Source organism: Tupaia chinensis, unplaced genomic scaffold (genome assembly GCF_000334495.1).
Source record: "Tupaia chinensis unplaced genomic scaffold, TupChi_1.0 Scaffold000313_1, whole genome shotgun sequence".
In the NCBI taxonomy this organism is placed as follows: domain Eukaryota; kingdom Metazoa; phylum Chordata; class Mammalia; order Scandentia; family Tupaiidae; genus Tupaia; species Tupaia belangeri.
Window position 1 is genome coordinate 973,801 of NW_006159806.1, and position 13,642 is coordinate 987,442.

Below are 13,642 nucleotides of genomic sequence, written 5' to 3' on the forward strand. Positions count from 1 at the left end.
CCGGCGTGAGTTTTAAGCCACCGGGTCTGGGACGCGAACCATGGTCGACTACATGGGAGTCCAGCAACATAGCCATTACGCCAACTGCTGGTCCCATGGCTGCAAAATAATAACTATTCATGATGATCACTGACATCTAGTGAAGATGATCATCAGAGTAATTTAAAATTCTGTTTCTAAATTCATGCTAAGTTACCCTTGCTGAATCAGACAACCACACATTTATTGTCAAATAAGTATGACAGTGCTCGCCTCGGCAGCACTTATACTAAAATTGGAACCATACAGAGAAGATTAGCATGGCCCCTGCGCAAGGATGACACGCAAATTCGTGAAGCATTCCATATTTTTTTTTCTTTTCTTTTTTTGGAGAGGTTTTTCTTATTGGGCACGTGCACTCGCCAGAAAGACCAAGAGAGACAGAGAGGTAGAAAGCGAGAAATCACCCCTCAGAGGGGATGGCCACGCCGCAATCCCTTTTCCTCCATTCTCCTCTTGGGATCTTGGCATGCACGCACACGCGCCTGGCGTGAGTTTAAGCCACCGGGTCCAGGACTCGAACCACGGTCGACTACATGGCAGTCCAGCGACATAGCCATTACACTAACTGCTGGTCCCAAGCCTTCCATATTTTTGAAAACAACCATAGACACCTAAGATAGTGTGGGAGGAGAGTGGGAAATGGCAGAGGGTGAGAAATAGGGGTAAAAAAATATATATACATGAATATATATGAAACTAGAAATAGAAAATTAATGATGATAACATGTATGATTAAGTCACTAGGCAGTATATTTTGGATGGGAAATCACATTTTGTATGCTATGACAATGCTCAGGGAATGAATGTAAATTAATTAATTAATTTAAGATGTTTCAGAAGAAAATTACAGCGTACTTGTAACTAGATGCTAACTTTGTCCACAGTTCTAGTTTAAAGTTTTTCGTGTATCAATATAATGTGGGAAAAAATGTATAAAAATAATTAAATTAAAAGCAATAACAAAAATATGTAACAGACACAAGTATGGAAAGTTATTGTGTAAACTATTATCTTTGGCTTGCTTGACATCCACGGTATTTATACTTTGAGAACCAATGTTGTATACTATAAAGATTTATAGTGATTAAATGTAAATTTAAAAAAAAAACAAGTATGACAGTGGGCATGCCCTTGAGTCTACACGTGGCTCAGTTCATTTCTCTTCTCGGCATCGTCCTAGGATGTATATATGTAGTACATGTTATAATAGTTCGCTGATGTAATAAGGGGGTGCCATGTCCCCTTCAACTGCAATCAAAGGATTTCACATTTATGATCATGACTTGCAGGAAGAAATTCATATTTTGGACAGACACACACACAATTATGGTTTTTAATGTGTTTTCCATCCCCCAACCCTACCAAATGTATGTTCACCTGGAGTCTCAGAATGTGACCTTATTTGAAAATAGGATTGTTGCAAATATAATTAGTTAAGATCATACTGGAGTAAAACGAGACTTCAATCTAATAAGGCTGTTGTCCTCGTAAAAAGAGGAGAAGAGACAGAGACAAACACAGGGAAGAAGCCCATGTGAAGATGAGGACAGAGACTCGAGTTTCACAGCATAAGCCAAGGAAGACCAAGGACGGTCAGCGACCACCAGCAATAAGGAAGAGGCAAGGATGGACCCTCCCCTAGAACCTCTGGAGAGAATGTGGCCCTGCCAATACCAACCAGTGAGTAGTGTTCTGGAATGCAACCCTAGGATATATGTATATCCTATTAAAATGTTTCCCTAAAATAATGCGTATCTATCTTGTGCACAATGCAGTCTGGTTTTTAAGGAAGAATTATTTATTTAATTATATTTATTATTATTTTAAAATTTGCTATAGGGTAACTGTGCTCACGAGAGAGAGAGAGAGAGAGAGAGAGAGAAAGCAAGTCTCCAGGTCTGGGACTCAAACCACAGTCAGCCATGTAGGAGTCTAGTGCTTTAACCACTATGCTACCTGCTGACGCTTGTATTCTAATTTTTATTTCTTGGTATAATCTATTCTATTTTGTTTATCTATTTTTAAAATATTGGGTCATGATAAAATAAATTTCACTAGGATACCATGCTTTTTTCAGTAAACATGCAGGATGGAAAACACTGAACTAGATGCTTCTAAAGGAAAAAGAGTACATAATCTATTGGAGAATACCTAGAGTGTTTAATAATTAACAGGAGAAAAAAGTCACCGATGCTATTTACAGTACATTGGCATCATTACTACATTAATTATAAGTCCCCCAAGGAGTTGAAGTGTTAATGCACTTTCAAAGTGTGTGCAGTTGTGTGTGTCATGCATGATTCCAGGGTTCCACATGGAACACGAATAGGCAATTCCTTTCTCCACCCTTCTCGGAGACATGTGAAATTTCACTACGAGGGCTGTGTATAATCATACACCTCTAAGTTTTCAAGTCAGAGGGAGCATTTCAGCCAGTTCTGCCAATTCTAGATACATGACTTTAGGTGAAGTTAATAAATCAGAACTGCACTTTTCTGAGAAATGGTAATGATAATACTGTCTACCGCACATTATATAAAGAACTTAGCAAAGTGTCAGCATGAATAAAGTGCTCAATGTGTATGAATTGACTTCAATTCCCCATTTATACCTATGAGTTCAGAGAAGGAGAAATGGAGCAATCAGAAAGGTGCAAGAAACTGAAAAGAGAAAGGTTATGGAAATGAAGATGCCTTAGGGACACCACAGATGCCACAGCAATGCAAATTCCCAGGGGCTGTAATGGGAACAACCAGTAATGATATGTGCTTCTAATTTTTATTTCTATCTGGTCAGATTCTGCCCTAGGTTCAACTAGTCAATGACTTTTGAAAAATTTGTTTCTGTATTAGAATAGTAAAATACAAATATTACAGTACAACTAAGCTTTGATAGCAAAGCAACTCAAATATACAATGGCTTGAGTGAGATAATAGTATGATTCTGCCACAGAAGAGTCCAGAATCAATCAGGTCAGTTCCAGAGTCTTTCATCCCCATCCCCGGTGAAGTGTCTTCTTTTCCCTCAGAGCTCTTCATCTCCCACAGGAGAAAGGGAGAAAGAGCAGGGAATGCCCATGCCTTCCTTTTGGTGGGCACCACTCTGAAGATGGAAATTACTTTTATCTACATCCCATTGCCCAGAACTTGGCAACATAACGGCACTGAACTGTAAGTGATTCTGAGAGAGATGTTTGCTACTTTGCCAATCATACGCCGCCTAGACTTGTGAGTTCTGTCATTAAAGGGAAAAATAGATGTTAGTGGACTCGTAGTCTCTGCCACAATCTTTTACTTTGGGCTTCCAAATACGCATACTCTTCTTCCCACACGTTGAACTCGTCCACGCCTTCCCTTCCGGAGACGGTCCAGACACCCTTCCAGTTCCTACGTCAGTTCAAAGTCCAAGACTCTGTGTAGTCCTCTCTAATTGATTTGCTGGCCATTAAATGCATAGAAAAGTGTTCATGCTGAAAATCTGACAGAGAGGAAGAAACAGGATAACTTCCATAAATCCAGGTTGAGGATTCCTTATCTGAAATGTTTTGGACCAGAAATGTTTTGGATTTTGGATTTTGAATATTTTCATAGATAAAATGAACTCTTGAGGATAGCACCCAAATCTAAACACAGAAGGCATTCATGTTTTATGTACACCGTATACACACAGCCTGAAGGTAATTATATGCAATATTTTTGTATCACAGCAGTCTTATCATGTTCTCTCATATGAGGTTAGGTGCCGAATATTCCACTTGTGGCATAAAGTCAGTGCTCAAAAAGTTCTGAATTTCAGATTTTAGATTTCTGGAGTAGAGAGGCTCAACCTATATTGTCATCTAGAAAAGAGAAGAATGGGAAGCACCTAGTGGTCATTAGTTCGTGACAATTACAAATTCCTCCTAGGTGGGAGTGTGAGAACTTGGGCCCTGACAAGGGAGTGAAGTCCTTGGTTAGACCCTGGATCTGCATTCTAGGAGGACTATCCCTGTCCACCGCCCACCGCCCTCCATGGCTCCTGCCTCTGCTCCCTCGGCCGGTTATCTTCACCAGCAGGGTGTGAGGGAGGAGCTGGAGAGTGTCTTTCCCTGTGCAGGCAGCTTTTACAGCTGCTCCCCTGGTGCCGGATTAGAGGCCTGGAGTGCCTCAAAGACCCAAGGATAATATGGGTCTGACACCTAGGGAGGTACTGTTTCTGAGACTGCTACTACAGCATGAGTTCAAGAATGCAGGTTTGCAACTGTGCTCCAGGGGCCAGGGAACTGGAATCGAGACATGATTGTTGCCACTTCAACTGCCCTTTATAGCCAGGAAGCTGAGAACAGGCCTCGGAACATCCACTGTAGAAAAAAAAATGACAGAACATTGGTGAGAATATGGCCTCCACCTCATTTCTGCCTTCTATTTCTCACAAGATTCATGTACTTGGCACGATATAGCTCACATTGGGAACCCTTGCTGTAAGGGAGTTTTGGGAAGATCATTTTTAGATTTCCAATCTTTCCAGCCAGAAGGAGAACGGGTTGCATGTTGAGCTAGCCAGCCCACATTACCCAGCGCAAGGTTTATAAAAGAGTGTATTTACTGTGGTTAGGAAGTTCACTGTGTCTCAGTGATGTTAATTTAGGAGATCTTGGCTCATTGTTAGAAGGCTTTAAGTCCCTAACTTACAGTGTGTGTATTTTTGGAAAATTCCAGAGCCTCTTTGTGTATTCAAAGGGAATTTTGGTGAATGCCAGCATGCAGTAATAGATGTTCCCAAGACCTTCACTAAGAGCAGGCTGTATAATTTACTAAGAGCTGACTTGGTTCTCAAGAGCCAGTCCTGAAATAGCTAAATAAGAAAGAGATTAAAGAGATCCTATCACTTTACACAAGCCTAGGGACAAACCGGGACTTCTTGGACTTACTCTGGGGTTGAACAAGAGTCATTTGCTCTTTTCTGAATAAATGGTAAGATGACAAGATGGATGTGTTACGTTCTGGTTTTGTATCTTTAATAATACCATTTCCATGTAGTAAATATAGTATCATGATTGCTGTTGCTGCTTTATCTGTCACCGTGACTCACCGCTAATGCCATTATTAATGTTACAACCCTCTTTACCATGAAATCTGGGCCAAATGGCTCCCTATTTGTCACTCTGAAGTGGCAATACACCAAATCATCATTTCAGAGGCTGAAAGAGAAAAAATTCAATGCCCTGGGCATTTTATTATTAACACATACTTGGACTTAAGGAATTATCAAGTTCATTGGCTGTTTGCTTCATATGGACCACGTTTAAATAATCAAAACAAATCTCATTGCTAGTACTATATCTTAAGACATTTTCTAATAGTGTAAAACTATGTAAACGATAGATCATGTATAGCAAAAATACGAGCATATTTTTCAGTTTACTATATGTATGTGTTTTGAATCCAGAGTGAGAGTCTTCCCAATAAACTGTTTTGGTGAGACACTGAGATTTGCTATGTTCTAGATGTCTGAATCTCTCTCTGTCTCTCTCTCTGTCTCTGTCTCGCTCTCTCTCTCTCACACACACCTGGTTTAGCGAGGCAGAATCACTTGGTAGTTGACTTTGCAGTCAAGCTCCACTGTGGCTTAACTTTGGGACTCACAGTTCACAATTCCTCTGAGCTTCAGGTCACTTATTTGCACTTGTGATTAAAATACCAGCCTCTTAGAGTTGTTGAGAGACTAAACGAGATAATATCTGTAAAGTGCTTAGCGAGGAGCATGAGATATAGTAAATGCCACTTAAATTTAAACTATTTCTTTTATTCTTAACCACATTGTTAACTTTTAATGTACTGAATGTGTTTTTAAACTTTTAAAGAGTTCATATTTGGGGGAAATGGTGTTAAAAGTATGCATATAGCAATATATTATTATCAGAACACTTATAAATATCTCATGATAAAATAACAGAAAAATAGTGCTTCCTATTAGCCCGACGTTCAAGTCTATATTTTCAGTTGAACTTAGGTAGTTAAAGAGCAGCATCAACTCTTTTAGTACACTGTAATTATATTAAATATATTTAAAAGTATATTAAATACTTCATAATGTTGTTACAAAAATGTGTAACCTATCTGCAAAGGCAGAGGATGACAAAAGAAGTGTTTAAGTATCAAAAAGGCATTTCTGTAGGAGAAGCAGTTGGAAGACTGGTTGCAAGGTCTGCATATTAAGTACAGACCTTTTTGTCCCTTGCCCTGAAGCTGCGGAAGAAGCGAGATCTTTTCAAAAAGAATCCAGGAAGCAGCTATGGGGAAAGGAGTCATCTATTCCCAAGGAACTTAATCCTCCCCACCAAAACCGACAGAGACAGAAGGCATGGCTCTTCCCAGGACAGTGTGAACAGACACATGATTCAGGAAGACAATAGGAGCATTGATTGCTGAGGAGCAGAGTGAACCAAAGAGACACCCAGGAAGAGATCAAATGTCCTCTGAAGCTGGTGGTAAGGATGGATCAGAGGGCCAGAGGGCCTGATAGAAGTTATCAACCTTGGGGATGAAGCCAACGTATGTCGCCCGGGAAGATGTTTTCATGGCGGGGTGAGCAGAGAGAAATCGCAGCTTCAAGAAAGCCAAGCAAAGAACAAAGAATCACAGATCCAGCCAGGAGCTCGGTCTTGAGGACGTAGCAGAGAAGAGTCCTGCACTCAGTGATGGGTTTTGGACTGTGTGAATGAACAGAACCAACAGTACTAGAGGATGCAAGATGGCAGCATTGAAGTGACTATGGGCACCCAAGGAAAGGCAAAAAGCCCAAGGAGATTTGGGAAGACTCTTGCAAAGTCACAACTACTTCAAAAAAAAAACCTACGAAATCTGGTGAGGACCAGCACACAGTCAGAGATAGGGCAAGACTGAGGACCATGACAGGAACAAGACTGTGTTCCCATTCACTTGTGGCTGGAAACATTAGTCTTTTAATAAGAAAGCATATGGTGACTGTACGAAAAGCATCCTGCATATTACTGCTTATTAATGGTAGGACATGAATATCCGCCCAAGGTAAAAGTGAGGCAAATCTAGAGTGTAGCTTAGATTCTTCTCCATTAATTTTTTATATATTCTCAGTTTATAAAATAAATAATTCTACTTGTGTGCAATTAAAGAGGAAACTGATTAAAAATAAACTACTGAATCTCAGTAAACTGGATGACCATTTGCTTAGAAAAAACCAGAATGGTCAATTGTAATTTTAATAAGAGTACATGTTTTAGAGCCAGATCCAGCTCTAAGACCCACTTCGAGCAATGGATAAAGGACTTGGGGTTCACTGCCGCCTGTACTGGCATTAATTTCTCACATAAAAATTGGGAACAATGATACCCATCTTACAGGGTCTTTTGTTGTTGTTGTTGTTTGTTTGTAGATAAATGACCTAAAAGGGACTTTAGAATGAGGTAGGTGGCCAGTGATCACGCACTAGGCAGGGTGAGGGGTGAAGTCTGGTTTCTAGCATTCCTCCTCTCTGTTTCACTCAGGCAAGCACTTGTGCCCTCTAGCAAATTTTTTAAGCATTCCTCCTCTCTGTTTCACTCAGGCAAGTGCTTGTGCCCCCTAACAAATTTTTTATATTTAAAATTTTTAAGAGAGATTTTTGCTATAGGGCACGTGTACTTGCTGGAGAGAAAGAGAGATAGAAAGTGAGAAATCAACTCCCCCCTGGGGGAAGAATGGCCATGCTGCAATACCTTCTCCATTCTTCTCTTGAGATGTTGGGTATACGTGCACATGTGCCCAGCATGAGCTTTAAGTTGCCGGGTCTAGGACTCGAACTGTGGTCAACTATGTGAGAGTCCAGCAATATAAAATTTTAAATTTACAAAACGTTTTTGTAAAAATTAATTGAAAAGAGTAAGACATGAATATTTGCTGTTGGTGTTTGGGTGTGTCCCCCCCGCCCCCATTCATGTATTGGGACTTGATTTATTTTAAAAGTGTTAAGTAAAATCTTAATTCTTTCATGGTATCCCAGGGTAGGGACTTAGGGTGTGTATGGTCACTAGAGTGAGGCCCCATAATTGAGTTCTGGTGTGTTTATAAGTAGAGGCAATGAGGCAGGCCGAGCCCATATGGATATAGGCCATAACAAACACAAATTCTGGACAGCTGATCTGCTCTAACGCCTGTCATTCACCATGTTGTAGCCCCACCAGAAGTTGATCCTTCAATCTTGGACCTCCAAAGTGTGAGCTGAACGAGCTCTTTGTGAACTACCTAGAGTCAGGCATTTCTGTTAGCAACATAATAGTGGAAAAAGGCATTTGGCTGAGGAAAAAGTGTGGCAAATCTGTAGTAGCCTGGATCCTCATGACCTATGTGAAGATGTGCCAACTCTCAAAGGAACTTGTCAGATCTGGAGTAAGACTGCCTGGGCTCAGAACCACTCGGCACTAAGATCTTGGAAGACTTATCCTGTCTGTGACTGTAAGTAGCCTAGTTTATGTTGTTGACAAAAACCCAAATCAAATAATTTAAGTAGAAAAGGAAGTTTATTGGTCCATATAGACAAGATTTGAATTCCTAGTTTTGAGCAAAATCATCCTACAATTTTCTTTTCTCTGTGTTGGTGTCATAGGTTTGAGAAGATTTGTATATAGGAAAGTTTGTTCGGGAGCGTGCTCCATATCAACATGGGTGAGGGGAGTGAAGACAGCAGGACAATCAGAAGGAGACAGCTTATTCTGTGAAAAGCTCTGGAAATGGATAACCCTTTAGAGTTGCTTTGCCCAGAGGAAGGAGCTAGGTCTTTATAAGTCTTCATCTCCACATCAGTCAGTCATTGGGGCCAGCTGGCTCCGTTTGAATGAGGGCAATGCATGGAGAGCAACTCGGCTGAGAGCAATCAGCTGTCAATATTCCAAGAGGCCAGGAAAAATAGTGCCTGAGTCCTTAAGGCAGTGTGCCACGCATCCAGTATGATTGACTTTATTCTCAGACAGTGCCACCAGAGATGGCCACCAGCCATTATGCTTATAGGAGCCTTAACAACTGTAATCTTTCCTGGTAGTTACAGGGAAAGCCTCGGCAAGACTCTGATTGACTTGATTCTAGTCATGTGCCCTTCCTTAAACCAATCATAATGCCAGGGAAATATGCTTCTCTGATTAAATCTGGATTATATGAGCCTATCCCTGGAATTAGTGGTGATTATGGAAAAAGATTACTGAGGAAAGGATTGCAGCTCAAAAAAAAAAAAAAGTGAAGTCGAACTGTCTAGGCTAAATTAACAGTTGCTTTTACAAACTTGTCACATTTCTCTTAAAGTCCTAACCCCTCAGAATGTGACCTTATTTGGAAATAAGGTCTTTCCAGAGTAATCTGGTAATATGAGGTGGTTGAGGTGGACTCTAATCCAACATGACTAACATCCTAAAACACGTGTAATTCAGATACACACAGCCATATGAGGAGAATGCCACATAACTACAAAGATGGCCATCTACAAGCCAAGGAGAGAGGCCTGGAATAGCTTTCTTTCATAGCCTACAGAAGAAACCAACTCTACCAACACATCAATTTCAGATTTATAGCCTCCAGAATTGTGAGACAGTAAATTTCTGTTATTAAGTCACCTACTTCGTAGTATTTTTTAATTGCAACTCTACAAAGTTAATAAGAACCTAATTGCTAAGGCCAGAAGATGGTGTAATGGTTATATAACTGGACTCCTACATGGCCAATGATGGTTCAAGTCCCAGACTCAGTGCTTAAAACTCATGCCAGGTGAGTGTGTGAGTGTGTGCCCAAAATCCCAAGAGGAAAATGGAGAAAAAAGGGATCGGACTGTGGCCAATTGCCCCTAGGAGGTGATTTCTCACTTTCTGTCTCTCTAGAGAGTACATGTGCCCTATAGCAAAAATATCTCTAAAAAAAAACTTTACATAAATAAATAAAAACCTAATCACCATTAATATTTTAGGCTACAAGATTTCCTGAGGTCAACCCAGATGCTAAAATATATTATTTGTATATTCATGTTTTGTTAATTGCTAGAGAGGGCATGCACTTGCCAGAGACATACAGAAAGAGCGAGCGAAAGAGAGAGAAGACGTGATCATGTTATACTTCCTTCTCCTCCATTTCTCCATCCTGTCAGGATTTGGGGCATTCACCCATATGTGTCAGCATGTTTTTCAAGCTACCAGGGCTAGGATTCAAACCATGGTAGGCCCCATGTGGGATCTGCCTGTCTATGACTAGGCTATGGGACTAAAATAGGTCACCTTGTAATTCTGGCCATCAAGCACTTAGTGGATTGAAACATCAAACTACTCAAAGGAGGCGACCCATTTTGCTCAATACAAGTATAATCTATTTGAATTATTCTGTGGCCTTTCTCAACTAGGATTTCATGACAGGATTAAGCTCTGAGGATGCATTGTAGACAATGCATTAACTTCTTTCCTATGTGTCTGTGATGACACTAGCAATGTCTTCTCTCAAAGATAATTGAGAAAATAATCATCCCAATCATTCTCTGTAGGGCTTAATTTTCTCACAGAAATGTCACTGAGAAAGGTCACCAATCTGTAGTGGTTCCAGTCTTAACTCAGTTACACATCCATACTTTGATGGACTCAAATTCTCATTTATACACCTGGCAGTGGTCTTGGCCTGACAAGCCAGTATCATCCAGAAAAACCAATAGGAAGCATTCCACTGCCTCTATCTCTATGCCTCTTTTTATGACATCATGTCTATAAAAATAAAAATTTTAAAGTCAACCTGATATTGTAATAAAGAATGGGAAATTTCTAAATGCCAACAACTGACAGTGGTAAGTGCATATGCTAAAACTGTGACAGTCCCAGATCAAGGTATGACAGATTGATAGTATCTGCTTAGCAACCTTAATTTTAATATCTTCATAGAGACCAGAGACATTCTGGGTTATCGTAGCTATTCTTGGCTATTTATTTTGTGCCTTGATTTCTCATGAATGTATTGTAACAGCTGGAAAGTGTAGTTTCATCATAGTACCACAGATTTCTAATTCCACTGGACTCTCCACATGACCAACCACTGTTTGATTCCTGGACCTGGCAGCTTGCTTTCTCACTGTCCCTTTCTCTCTCTCTCTGGTCAAGTTAAAAAGTAATAATAACAACAAATAAAATTAAACAAATAAAATAATTCTTTAAAAAAAGCTAATCTCACTGTTTTCTTTTCGCTATAGGGGTATGTGTGCTTGCCAGAGAGACAGGGGAAAGATAGAAACAGAAAGTGAGAAATCACCCTCTTGGGGGGGTGCCCATGCCACAATTCCCTTTTCTCCATTCTCCTCTTGGGATTTTGGGCACACACACACACACACACACACACACACACACACGCCCCAGCCGTGAGGACGTGTTTTAAGTTGCTGGGTCTGAGACTTGAACCATGATCAACTACATGGAAATCCAGCAACATAACCATTATACCATCTGCTGGTTCCAATCTCACTCATTTTTTTTACCAGATAAAAATTTAAAATTAAAAAAATTAATGATTTATTTAGCTTTATCATATCATTATTTTTAATTTTCTGCAGGACATACATTTACACCAGAGAGAGAAGGAGGAAGAGGAGGAGGAGGAGGAGGAGGAGGAGGAGGAGGAGAGAGAGAGAGAGAGAGAGAGAGGGAGAGAGAGAGAGAGAGAGAGAGAGAGAGAGAGAAAGTGAGAAAGCAAGTTGCCAGGTCCAGGATTTAAACCATGGTTGGCCATGTAGGAGTCTAGTGCCTTAACCACCATGCCACCTGCTGACACCAACATCTTTTATTTTTTAGATTTTTGCCATAGGGCATGTGTACTCACCAGGGACACACAGAGAGAAAGAGAATGTAAGAAATCACCTCCTAGGGGGAATGGCCATGCTGCAATGCCTTCCCTTTTATTCTCCTCTTAGGATTTTGGGCTCATCCGCACATGCACCCAGGATAATTTTCAAGCTGCTGGATCTGGGACTCGAATTGTGGTTGACTGAGTCCAGTCCCTTAGCCCCTATGCCACCTGTTGGCCCCCCAAATTAAAATAATTTTTAATATCCTTCAAATTCCATGCATGCACTGGTGATTGGGATGGCAATAAATGTGTAGCTGACTGGGGTTTCCATCTATTTATATGATGTGCCCCTTGGAGTTACTTGTTTCACTTTTTGAAGCTTAGTTTAAGAGAGTTTACTTAAACATGCTACTCAACATAGTCGGTTTGTGCGATGCTGCTCTCTTTATTATGCCTTTTTCTTTTGAAGTTTTGCTGTAGGATGTGTGTGCTCACTGAAGAGAGACACACAGAGAGAGGGACAATGAGGTAATCACCCCCAGTGAGGACAGGAACACCACAGTCCCTTCTCCACCATTCTCCTCTTGTGGTTTCAGGTATGTACTCACACTCACCTGGCATGTTTTTCAAGCCTCTGGGTCCAGGACTTGAACCTCAGAGTCAGCCATGTGGGATCCAGTGCCACGTGCTGGTCCAGTTTATTCATTTTTGATCATCCTTCAATGTTGAGGAAGTCCGTCTGTAGCGAGAGAATGAAGCTGACCTTCAGAGAGAGGCAAAAAGAGAAATGGAAAACAAGGGCAGCTGTACCCTTCCTGGGTCCCACTTACTTGTTTTATTCCATTTCAGAAGCCTACTGACATCCCTAGTTCCAAAGTAAACTTCAGAGCCTTTCAGATACCCATCTCCAGAGCCTTTGACTAACTGTTGCAGCAATCAATAAGTGAGTAACTCTGTGTGGGCTCTAACTGCGGTACAACCAGAAAAGACCCTGTGCCTACACTCTTGGTCACCTCCTTTCTCTCACCTCCTTTCTCTTTTTCACTGTGAAGCATGAGAAATTTTGAGACCTCTATTGGGCCCATTTATGACGATGCAAGCCAAAAGTAGACAAGTCAACACCTATGGGACAAATCATTGCCTCATGGCATCAGGAGCTATTGGATAGACTGTCCTGATATGACTCCTTGGAAAACAGGACTCCCATCCCATCTAGTAATCTGTCTCTTTTTATACCAAATGATGACCAGGATAGTAACATTTTTGTTTAAGCTCTCCCCCCTTCCTTTCATGGCTTCTTCTCCTGCCCCCTCACTTCTCACTAGGCTTGCATGCTCTAATTAAATAATAGTTCATAAGCTTTAGCTTTAGGCTTTGGTTTTTAGGGTACCCAATCTAAGACACATTTAAAAAAATAGTTTTGCATATTTATAATAACTCACACTTTTGCCTAGCTAGTTCACATAGATTTCTTTTTTTAAAAAAAATAATTATGTATTTAATTTTGTTTATGATAATTCTTAATTTGATGGGGATGGGGGAAGTGAGAAAGCAAACCACCAGGTTTGGGACTCGAATTGTGGTCGGCCATGTGGCAGTCCAGCACCTTAACTACCACACCACCTGCCAGTGCAGCAGTTCACATAGATTTCTATTCCTTGCAAACAAAAAGATCTAACTAATAGATCTTACGTTATTTTTTTCCTGCAGAGAATACTTAAGAATTTTTTTTTTCAAAAAGCTTATGTGGGGAACCAGCAGTTAGCGTAATGGCTATGTCACTGGACTCCCACGTAGTCGACCGCGGT

At 40.6% G+C, this 13,642-nt stretch overlaps 1 protein-coding gene and 1 non-coding gene across 2 annotated transcripts in view; both read left to right on the forward strand.

Annotated features, from left to right (window-relative positions):
• Positions 1-244: 244 nt before the first annotated feature.
• On the forward strand, positions 245-351 carry LOC114008242 (U6 spliceosomal RNA). The gene has a single exon (XR_003549791.1). It is a non-coding gene; the product is annotated as a U6 spliceosomal RNA (small nuclear RNA).
• A 3,965-nt stretch (positions 352-4,316) lies between these two features.
• Positions 4,317-13,642, forward strand: part of HECA (HECA ribonucleoprotein granule regulator) — a 107,729-nt gene continuing 98,403 nt past the window's right edge. The window contains exons 1-3 of the mRNA XM_006151097.1: positions 4,317-4,409; positions 8,253-8,426; positions 8,784-8,981. Coding sequence (XP_006151159.1) covers positions 4,317-4,409; positions 8,253-8,426; positions 8,784-8,981 — 465 coding nt within the window. The remainder of the gene's footprint in view (positions 4,410-8,252; positions 8,427-8,783; positions 8,982-13,642) is intronic.